Source organism: Bos grunniens, chromosome 15, assembly GCF_055505025.1.
Source record: "Bos grunniens cultivar Pamir isolate PY7600 chromosome 15, Bosgru_T2T1.0, whole genome shotgun sequence".
NCBI lineage: Eukaryota > Metazoa > Chordata > Mammalia > Artiodactyla > Bovidae > Bos > Bos grunniens.
In genome coordinates this window covers 80,535,127-80,546,797 of record NC_141179.1, presented here as the reverse complement: position 1 = coordinate 80,546,797, position 11,671 = coordinate 80,535,127, and the positions used below count along the sequence as shown (strand labels likewise).

At 36.7% G+C, this 11,671-nt stretch overlaps 1 protein-coding gene across 1 annotated transcript; it reads right to left on the bottom strand.

Moving 5' to 3' along the window:
- Positions 1-10,107: 10,107 nt before the first annotated feature.
- On the bottom strand, positions 10,108-10,896 carry LOC147358716 (olfactory receptor 8J3-like). The gene has a single exon (XM_086342125.1). It carries the CDS (start codon positions 10,879-10,881, stop codon positions 10,108-10,110), a length of 774 nt encoding a protein of 257 aa, XP_086198251.1. The 5' UTR covers positions 10,882-10,896.
- Positions 10,897-11,671: the final 775 nt, after the last annotated feature.

The following is an 11,671-nucleotide window of genomic DNA, read 5'->3' as shown; positions in this document are numbered from 1 at the left end:
CAAGTTGATGCAATTCCTCATATTATTTCAATGTGCTTTTATTTTAACCATTATTTTTTTTTATTTTTACAATTTTATAATGTTATTTTTTGAATTATGAAATACTTCTGACCTCAATTTTAGTTCATCACTTTACTGATATTTTATCAGATTTTTGATAGTTTTCATCAATGCAATAATATTAAACATCCTTTTATAGAACTTCTATCGTAATTTCATTACATATATTTTCTAAAGGGTCTACATTAGATTATAATACAACTGAATATTTTGCTAGAGATATTTGAAAGGTGATATTTGACTTCACTAAGTTGAGTTTTTTCTCAATAACAGTTGATGTCTAGCTGGGGGCACCTGACACAGAGAAGCCTGTTCATAGCCTCTAATCCAAGGACTTAGAGAGAAGTTGTAGAGAGTCAAAGCTACATGATCAGTTAACATAAGATTTACCCTGTAGCAACAATTAACATATATATATGCATATGCAATATATTAACAATAATTAATAAAGTGAGCAGGAAGAAACTTTTGTAGATGGTGACTCTGCTTATGGCATAGATTGTGGTGATGATTTCACTGATACACATACATCTCCAATCTCATCAAGTTGCATACATTAAACATGTAGAGTTTTTGCATGTCAATCATAATTCAATAAAGTGTCTTTTAAATCTATATATCATAAATATGTGACTTTTCAAAGACCAGAACTGACGTTTCTCTTCTAAACAAAATTAAAACAAAAATTCTACAGTAAGAAAGAAAAAAAAAAGAGTTATTACAATAAAAAAGAATCAGAGATATAAGACCAAAATTACTTCTAATATTGTTGAATATTTTATACTAGTTTGTTTCTGACACCAAACATTCTCTTTGGTCCCTTGAATCATTTTCTTACTTAATTACCAGGTATTTGTTGATTTTCTACTTTTGTCAGGAAATAGCCAAGCTTCAGTTGAATGACTTGTCCCTTACCTCAGGGACATTCTATTCCAGTAATAGGGAAGAGAGAAAGGGCTGGTAAAAAAATATAAGCACAAGGTAATTGTAGAGTATATTAATTTTAATAAGAACAAGTAACAAAATACACATTAGGATAACCTGGGAGAATTCTTTCACACAAGATGTTAAGAGAAGACCTTTTTGAGACATGACATTTGAACTAAAACTGAAGAGTGAGGCAGAACCAACTTTTGAATGAACCACTGGAAGAACATTCCAGGATTCCAATTTCTTGAAGATGCTGTTTTGGGGTAGAAAATAACTATTCTTTTTCCTGTCAGTTTTTATAGGAAAACTTAATGGAGCCAGTGTGACTAAATAATAATGAGGAAATGGGGACAGCAGAATCATATGATATAGGTCACAGTAAATAGTTGGATTTTATTTTAAGTGAATTCTAAAGTATTGATGAGTTTGAAGGTAGATAAGGAACATGGCCAGTTTTAAACTTTAAAAAGATAATTCCTACTGTTATGAAGATAATAATTACATAATTGAAAGGAGGTAGAAATCATGAGTAAAAATTTAAAAGTGAGTTAAACAGTTGCTATAGGATTCCTGATGGAAGATAATAAGCCAAAGTAGAGAAATGGAAATAGAGAGAAGATGGTACAATAACAGTTGAGAGCAGAAACAAGAAAGCATCAGCAACATAATTCATGGTGTGGGCTCTATGAGAAAGAGATGAAGGAATGACACTGAGATTAGGAACAAAAAATACTTTTGTGATTTTTTTTTTTTGTGTGACTAAATCAGATATGGTTTTTCAAATATTTGGGGTTATGATTTAAGATGGAGTGATGAAAGTGATATTATGAACTTATTAAATTTTAAGTGTTTATGAGACATTTAAATATTAATTTAGGCAAGCTACTATGTAAGTTAGACTTGCGGATATTTAGGAAATGAGCCCTAATGATCATATGATATTTTTTCATCTAGTTCAAGATTTTTTCATCTGCTTCGTTTTTTTTTTTTTTTTTAATTGTAGCATAACTTCCCAATAGGTTTTTCAATCTACCTGCCTCCTTTTGCACTGAGGACAACCCTCTCTTTTGAGACTTTAGTTTTTCTTTTGTCCTGTAACACTGCACTACAGGATGTTGATTCTGTGTCTCTGATGCCTGTTTTTTTTCCCCAAGAAAAAAGAAAAATTTATTGAAGTATAGTTGATTTGGGCTTCCCAGGTGGCACAGTGGTAAAGAATCTGCCTACCAATGTGGGTGACTTGAGTTGTTTGATCTCTGGATTGGGGAGATCCCCTGGAGTAGGAAATGGCAACCCACTCTAGTATTTTTGCTTGGGAAATTCCATGGACCTTGTCTACTTTTTAAATTTTGGTTTAATGTGATAAAATACATAATATGAGATCTGCCCCATTAAATAATTTATGAGTGAACAGTACAGTATGGTAAATTACAGTTAAATGCTATAGAGTAGATCTCTAGATTTTATTCACCTTCCTTAACTGAAACTTTATATACCTGTTGATTAGCAACTCCCTGTATAGTCCAACTTATGACTTCTGGGCATTTATTGAAAATAATTTCCACCCAAGATGGAAGGGTCATGGTGGAGAGGTCTGACAGAATGTGGTCCACTGGAGAAGGGAATGGCAAACCACTTCAGTATTCATGCCTTGAGAACCCCATGAACAGTATGAAAAGGCAAAAAGATAGGACACTGAAAGATGAACTCCCCAGGTCAGTAGGTGTCCAATATGCCACAGTTGACTCATTGAAAAAGACTCTGATGCTGGGAGGGATTAGGGGTAGGAGGAGAAGGGGACGGCAGAGGATGAGATGGCTGGATGGCATCACTGACTCGATGGACATGAGTCTCAGTGAACTCTGGGAGTTGGTGATGGACAGGGAGGCCTGGCGTGCTGCGATTCATGGGGTCGCAAAGAGTCGGACACGACTGAGCGACTGATCTGATCTGATGCTACTGGAGATCAGTGGAGAAATAACTCCAGAAAGAATGAAGGGGTTGAGCCAAAGCAAAAACACCACCCAGTTGTGGATGGGACAGGTGATAGAAGCAAGGTCCGATGCTGTAAAGAGCAATATTGCATAGGAACCTGGAATGTCAGGTCCATGAATCAAGGCACATTAGAAGTGGTCAAACAGGAGATGGCAAGAGTGAATGTCGACATTCTAGGAATCAGTGAACTAAGATGGACTGCAATGGGTGAATTTAACTCAGATGACCAATATATCTACTACTGTGGGTAGGAATCCTTTTGAAGAAATGGAGTAGCCATCATAGTCAACAAAAGAGTCTGAAATGCAGTACTTGGTTGCAATTTCAAAAACGACAGAATGATCTCTGTTCGTTTTCAAGGCAAACCATTCAACATCATGGTGATCCAAGTCTATGCCCTGAACAGTAACACTGAAGAAGCTGAAGTTGAACAGTTCTGTGAAGACCTACAAGATCTTCTAGAACTAACACCCCAAAAAGATGTCCTTTTCATTAAAGGGGACTGGGATAAAAAGTAGGAAGTCAAGAAACACCTGGTGTAACAGACAAATTTGGCCTTGGAATACAGAATGAAGCAAGGCAAAGGCTAATAGAGTTTTGCCAAGAGAACACACTTGTCATAGCAAACACCATCTTCTAACAACACAGAAGAAGACTCTACACATGGACATCACCAGATGGCTAACACTGATATCAGATTGATTATATTCTTTGCAGTCAAAGATGGAGAAGTTCTATACAGTCAGCAAAAACAAGACAGGAAGCTGACTGTGGTTCAGATCATGAAAACTCCTTAATGCCAAATTCAGATTGAAATAGAAGAAAGTGGAGAAAACCATTAGACCATTCAGATATGACCTATATCAAATCCCTTATGACTATACAGTGGAAGTGAGAAATAGCTTTAAGGGACTAGATCTGATAGATAGTGCCTGATGAACTATGGACAGAGGTTCGTATAGGAGACAGGAATCAAGACCATTCCTAAGAAAAACAAATTCAAAAAAGCAAAATGGCTGTCTGAGGAGACCTTAAATAGCTGTTAAAAGAAGGGAAGTGAAAAGCAAAGGAGAAAAGGAGAGATATACCGATTTGAATGCAGAATTTCAAAGAATAGCAAGGAGAGATAAGAAAGCCTTCCTCAGTAATCAGTGCAAAGAAATAGAGGAAAACAATAGAATGGGAAAGACTAGAGATCTCTTCAAGAACACTAGACATTCCAAGGGAGCATTTCATGCAAATATGGACTCAATAAAGGACAGAAATGGTAGGGACCTAACAGAAGCTGAAGATATTAAGAAGAGATGGCAAGAATACACAGAAGAACTGTACAAAAAGATCTTCACAATTCAGATAATCACAATGGTGTGATAATTCACCTAGAGCCAGATATCCTGGAATGTGAAGTCAAGTGAGCCTTAGAAAGCATCACTACTAACAAAGCTAGTGGAGGTGATGGAATTCCAGTTGATCTATTTCAAATCCTAAATGATGATGTTATGAAAATGCTGCCCTCAATATGCTAGCAAATTTGGAAAACTCAGCAGTGATCACAGGACTGGAAAAGTTCAGTTTTCATTCCAATCCCAAAGAAAGGCAATGTCAAAGAATGCTCAAACTACCATACAATTGCACTCATCTCACACGCTAGTAAAGCAATGTTCAAAATTCTTCAAGCCAGGCTTCAGCAATATGTGAACCATGAACTTCAGATGTTCAAGCTGGTTTTAGAAAAGGCAGAGAAACCAGAGATCAAATTGCCAACTTCCGCTGGGTCATGGAAAAAGCAAGAGAGTTCCAGAAAAACATCTATTTCTGCTTTATTGACTATCCAAAGCCTTTGACTGTGTGGATCACAATAAACTGCGGAAAATCCTGAAAGAGATGGGAATACCAGACCACCTAACCTGCCTCTTGAGAAACCTGTATGCAGGTCAGGAAGCAACAGTTAGAACTGGCCATGGAACAACAGACTGGTTCCAAATAGGAAAAAGAGTACGTCAAGGCTGTATATTGTCACCCTGCTTATTTAACTTATACGCAGTGTATATTATGAGAAACACTGGGCTGGAAGAAGCACAAGCTGGAATCAAGATTGCCAGGAGAAATATCAGTAACCTCAGATATGCAGATGACACCACCCTTCTTGCAGAAAGTGAAGAACTAAAAAGCCTCTTGATGAAAGTGAAAGTGGGGAGTGAAAAAGTTGGCTTAAAGCTTAACATTCAAAAAACTAAGATCATGTCATCCGGTCCCATGTCTTCATGGCAAATGGATGGGGAACAGTGGAAACAGTGTCAGACTTTATTTTTTTGGGCTCCCAAATCACTGCAGATGGTGATTGCAGCCATGAAATTAAAAGACACTTACTCCTTGGAAGGAAAGTTATGACCAACCTAGACAATATATTAAAAAGCAGAGACATTACTTTGTCAACAAAGGTCCATCCAGTCAAGCCTATGGTTTTTCCAGTAGTCATGTATGGATGTGAGAGTTGGAAAGAAAGCTGAGAGCTGAAGAATTGATTCTTTCGAACTGTGGTGTTGGAGAGGACTCTTGACAGTCCCTTGGACTGCAAGGAGATCCAATCCGCCCATCCTAAAGGAAATCAGTCCTGCATGTTCATTGGAAGGACTGATGTTGAAGTTGAAACTCCGATACTTTGGCCACCTGCTGTAAAGAGCTGACTCATTTGAAAAGACCCTGATGCTGGGAGGGATTGAGGGCAGGAGGAGAAAGGGATGACAGAGGATGAGATGGTTGGATGGCATCACTGACTCAATGGACATGGGTTTGGGTGGACTCCAGGAGTTGGTGATGGACAGGGAGGCCTGGCTTGCTGGAGTTCATGGGGTCGCAAAGAGTCAGACACGACTGAGTGACTAGACTGAACTGATACCCTGCCAAGTTGGTGTCTTTTTTTTTTTTAAGGAAGGGATATGTCTGGTTATAGATGCAGTTTCTATTCCTATAGGGTCAGAAAGATGCCCTGGATGAGGAAATAACAACCCACTCCAGTATTCTGGCCTGGACAATCCCACAGGGGCTACAGTTCATGGGGTCCCAAAGAGTTGGACACAACTGAGCATGCTTGTGTGCATTAAAGCGGACAAGATACAAAATGTATACAAAGGGATGACTGCACTTTGAATCTTCAGATTTGCTGATGGCAGTTAGGAATTATTTGGGCTTAAAGTCTTTCTTCAAAACTCTTAAAAAATCACCCTCTATTTACCAGTCTACTTGCTCAATTTGTAAAGTCTTTTCTTTATAAAAAAAAGAAAAAAAAATGGACTACATAGTTAGCAAGTTATCAACTTGTACAGAAAACAAGAGTTGGACACGACTGAGCAACTGAACTGAACTGAACTGAGAGAAAACAAAGGAATAAAAAATCTCCAAGTTTATGCATGGGAGTTGATCTTATATATAAGAATATGAATATCTTTAAGTTAAATTATTTTCAATTTATAAAATATTTAATGGGTGACACAGTATTTTAAAATATTGAATTGGTTACATTAACAAAAAAGCCAAATGTTGCATGAGGCAGATACTAAAAATATTTGTTATTGATCTGAAATTTAAATGCGGCTGAATATTCTGTATTTTATCTGCAAATTCTAACCTTACTGGATTGTAATAGTTAGATTGGTGATGATCTGTGCACTCTTTTTGCACTTGTAATATCCAAATGCAGCTTTCAACTTTCACAAGTCAAATAGATATAGAACATGTTATCAGTTTATGGGATTTTAACACCTTAAAAACCATACTATTCCAGGGAAACCAGTTAAAAAAGGAAATAATGAAATTCCTGTGACATAAAGAATGATCTGTCAGTGACCATAAAAGTGTCTTGAGTCAGAATCTAAAAATCAAAGTGAATTACCAACATTAGGTGATCATCAAAATCAACAGCAATGTTTATCTACTCACATTTAAAGAATAATTGCAGTTTTCTGCTCTCAAGTTTCTCTGACTTTTCTGAGTAATGAGAATTGATGCTTTTCTTCTCTCTTCCTGATGTTCCTTGAGGAAGTAGTATGGTATTTGTTCAGACATTTTTGTTTAAATCATCTGAGAGATTAAAAAAATTGCCTGTAGTTTCTGCTAATTATCCAAGATATTCTTCATATTCCCTAGTGAAAAAGTGTAAGGGGCAATTTAAGGAAAGGAAGAAAACAGCATAAATGATCTGCACAGTTCCATTGAGACCTACAGCCTGTTTTATGTGCTCATTCATTTACACAGAGTCAATGATTATAGTAACAATGAAAATGCTACTGTATGGGCTTTAACTCAGCAAAACTGAAACAGTTCCAAAAGTTGTGATATAATTGTAAATGAATCATCATCATCATTGCATAGAATTTTTTGAATTTATAATTCCAGTAAAAAATATGTAGTTGGCACTGGGGTGAAAATATATTATTTAACCTATATGATATAAATATGGACTATAACAATAAACAGAGGAAAACCAAGCTCAGATAAATTATGTAATCTGACCAAAGCCATGAGGAAATTAAAGCCTCATCTTTAAGTGAGTGGTGGTATACATACCCTGACCTTTAATATGACAAATCCATAACAATTATTGAAATGCAGTGTGTGTTTAAACTATAGTGCTTCCTGAGCTGAGACACCAACACACTTGGATAATGTTCAGTACAACCTCACGGAAGGTAAAATTTCATATAAGACAGTACATGCTCTCTCATAACATTTTACCTATACACTCATCCTTATGTATTAGAATTGAGTAAAAATCATAAACAGCTAAAGATGGATCTAAATTGCATAGATGGGTAAGTTTTGGAAAATGTGTCATTTGTTCTTAATAACTAAATCAAGATATAGAATGTTTTCAGCACCACAGAAACCTCTCCAGTGCTTTATAACCCCTCCACCCTTCACCTCTCCAAGAATAATGGAAATTTCCCTCATTTAACTCCACCAACATTCTCACAACTCTAGCAACTACTTGTCTGTTTTCTATCCCTAAACTTATTATCCTGCTTTTGAATTTCATGTACATGGAATAACACAATATTCTCAGTCTGGTATCTTTCACTCAGCATAGTGATTTTGAAATTTATCCATGTGTGATTTTATAACTATATGACATCCCACTGCATGTGAGTGTCACAACTCTTAAAATATTGATGGATATTGTGTTTGTGCTGTGCTATTAAAAATTCTAGCATAAAGAATCCTATATAAGTGTATGTGTGAGTATATATCCATTACTTTCTCCTAGTTAGGGATCTTAGAATAACTAGGACATAGGTCACTGTATAGTTAACTTTACATGAAACTGCAAGATTACCAAACTTACTGTAGCATTTTACATTAGCAAAAGCCGTGCATGAGAATTTCATTTTCACCATATTCTTACCAATATTTGATGTAAAAATTAATACACGCACATAAATATAAATGGATTTGGGAGAATGTCATTGAAACATGTGAAATGTCATGTATGAAACGAGATGCCAGTCCAGGTTCAGTGCACGATGCTGGATGCTTGGGGCTGGTGCGCTGGGAAGGCCCAGGGGGATGGTATGGGGAGGTTGGGAGGGAGGAGGGTTCAGGATGGGGAGCATGTGATTTTTTTTTAAAAAAAAATTAAAAAAAAAAAAAAAGGGATAAAATAATTCTATTCCTTGGTGCCTGCAATGTGGGAGACCTGGGTTCAATCCAAGGAGCAAGCATATTTTAATTTCATAGCTGCAGTCACCATCTGCAGTGATTTTGAAGGCCCCCCAAAATAAAGTCTGTCTCTGTTTCCATTCTTTCCCATCTATTTGCTGTGAAGTGATGGGACTGGATGCCATGATCTTCGTTTTCTGAATGTTGAGTTTTAAGTAAACCCTTTCACTCTCCTCTTTCGCTTTCATCAAGAGGCTCTTTAATTCTTCATCACTTTCTGCCATAAGGGTGTTGTCATCTGCATATCTGAGGTTATTGATATTTCTCCCAGCAGTCTTGATTCCAACTTGTGCTTCATCCAGCCCAGCGATTCTCATGATATACTCTGCATATAAGTTAAATAAGCAGGGTGACAGTATTCAGCCTTGATGTACTCCTTTCCCTATTTGGAACCAGTCTGTGTTCAAATCTACATCTTATGTTGTCTAAATTTTGCCCATTGAAATTTAAATTTTACTTGATTTTTTGAATTTTTACATGTGCTAGATAAAAAAATTTTTGCATATTTTCTCCCGGATGTTTTATATTTTGATATTTCTGTTTTGTTCTATGTCCCAATATCTTATTGTATTACCAAAGAGATTTTTGCTATCATTAGGGAGAGCAAAAAGTTATCTCCCACAAGAAAAATTCCACAAGTACAAAACAGATTGGAATGCAGGAGAAGAAGTGGGTAGAAGAGGCCATGAAGTTGACAAAGTCTCAAACAAAGGTACAGACTAATCCTCTGAAGATCTGAAGGCTGAGAAGGGAGCAGGAGAACTGAGAGCCACTCTCTGATGTCACTTGAAGGATTACTCTAATTTTCTTCTATTGACTATATTGGTTTGTCAGGAACTTAGAATCTGTCTTGAACATGGTTATATTGTGCTGTGAAGACATGTGAATATTGTTATCTTCTTCTTAAGAAGGTTGATTTATTTGATCTTTTTTAATTAGAGCAGGAAATTAACAAGGTTTGTGGCAAACTACAAAGTCTGCCTCACGGGTGATTTCATAAATATTAGTTCATTTTTTTTTTTTGCTTTTTGTTTGTTTGGTCTGGGACAACTGAAATCTTACAGTAACCTACATGGCTCAGTAGGATAAATAAACTTGGCTCAGGATAAGTGAACTGGGCAGCTTTTACAAAGAATGGGGATCTCATTTTCATACACTGTTTCCTTTCTGCAATTCATTGCCAAAATTCTGAGACTATTGTCTAAATTCTGACTTTTTGTTCTTTAGATCAGAAAAAAAACTAGGTTATTTTTAAGATTTCTATTTGTATGATGCAGACTAGAGCCTTGCCTCAAAATAAATAAAATTGGGAAAACACCCATTCTGTTAGCTTCTAATGCTGTTGGGAATCTCCTCCACACAATACACCTTTCTTAACCATCTCCTCATTTACCTTAGAGTTAAAAATTACATCAGCTTAAAAGAACAGCATGAATTTGTCAGAAATCTCTTCAAGGCAGCCTTCACGTCCTTGTTCCTCAGGCTGTAGATCATAGGATTCAGCATGGGGATCACCAGTGTATAAAACACTGAAGCCATTTTATCAGCACCCATAGAATGGTTAGTTTGAGGCTGCAAATACATGAAAAACGGAGTTCCATAGAAGACTGACACAGCTGTCACATGGGAAGTGCATGTGGAGAAGGCTCTTTTTCTTCCTTCTGATGAACGTATCCTTAGAATGGATGGAACAATGTTGAAATAAGATGCTACCATGGTAATTATGGAAAACACCAAATTTGTAGATGCAAATACAAATACTACTGTTTCTGGAAAGGAAATATCAGAGTAGGACAATGCTATCAGAGGGACGATATCACAGTAAAAATGATGGATTACATTGGAAGAGCAATAAGACATAGAAAATACAGAAGATGAAGCCACAATAGCTGCGGAAAAGCTATAGAGGTATGTGAGGGAAACTAACAGAAGACAGATCCGCCGAGACACCACTGCCATGTAGAGCAGGGGGTTACAAATGGCCACATAGTGGTCATAGGCCATCACAGCTAAAACGAAAATTTCAGCTACAATGAAAACCAAGAACCCTCCTAGTTGGGTGGCACATTCATAGAAGAAGGTGGTGTGTTTCTTTACTAAGAAGTTGATCAGCATTTTAGGGGCAATGACAGTTGAATTGCCAAGACTGATGATGGCCAAGTGCCTGAGGAAGAAATACATGGGAGTCTGAAGCCGAGAGTCCACACTGGTGAGGGTGGTGATGCTTAGGTCAGTCCATAGATGACCAGGAAGACAAAGAAGAGTGGGATCTGGAGGTCTGGGCGTTCTGAGACTCCTGTGAGAATAAAGTCAATGACTCGGGTGAAATTTTCATGAGCCATGGTAGAGTTTGGAGAGTCATCAGTTTGAGCAAGAAAGGAGAAATGGTTACAGTTTAAAAAAAACTGTATTAGATGGCACAGGCAATGCCTAGGGTGAGATTTCCTGGAATCACGCTTCCAAATTATACCCTCCTCTATTTCTGCTGAAATTTAGTGTGTTGCTGGCTACAAACACTTTTTAAATGACAAAAATAAAAAATTTAAAGGAACCACTTTAAATCACAAATATTGTACCCATCCTCTAAATTTCTCTTTTAAAGTCCCACATGTCCCACATTTTATTATTTGCCAGTGTCAATAATACTTTGCCATTCTACACACTCCTACTTCCTTAGGTCAAGCTTTAATTAATGCTATCATTGATGACTGTATCATTTTGATCTCCATGTCATGATTCTCTCAGTTTGGCTGATAGACAAATAACAGTCTTTAATACTTTTTGAGTAGTCAAATTTGTAATCTGAGATTGTTTTTAGAATAATTGAAGAATAAGCTTTAGCCTCATATTCAATGCATTTGACATTCAGGTCTGTATCGTCTTTCTACTCACATCACCTCACTCAGCATACACTCAGCCCTACATTTTTTTCTCTTGCCCTCTGTGTCTTTATTGATATTCAAAAATACCA

Excerpts from the sequence above, each read along its gene's own strand:
- LOC147358716 (XM_086342125.1), bottom strand. The coding sequence starts at position 10,881 with ATGTATTTCTTCCTCAGGCACTTGGCCATCATCAGTCTTGGCAATTCA.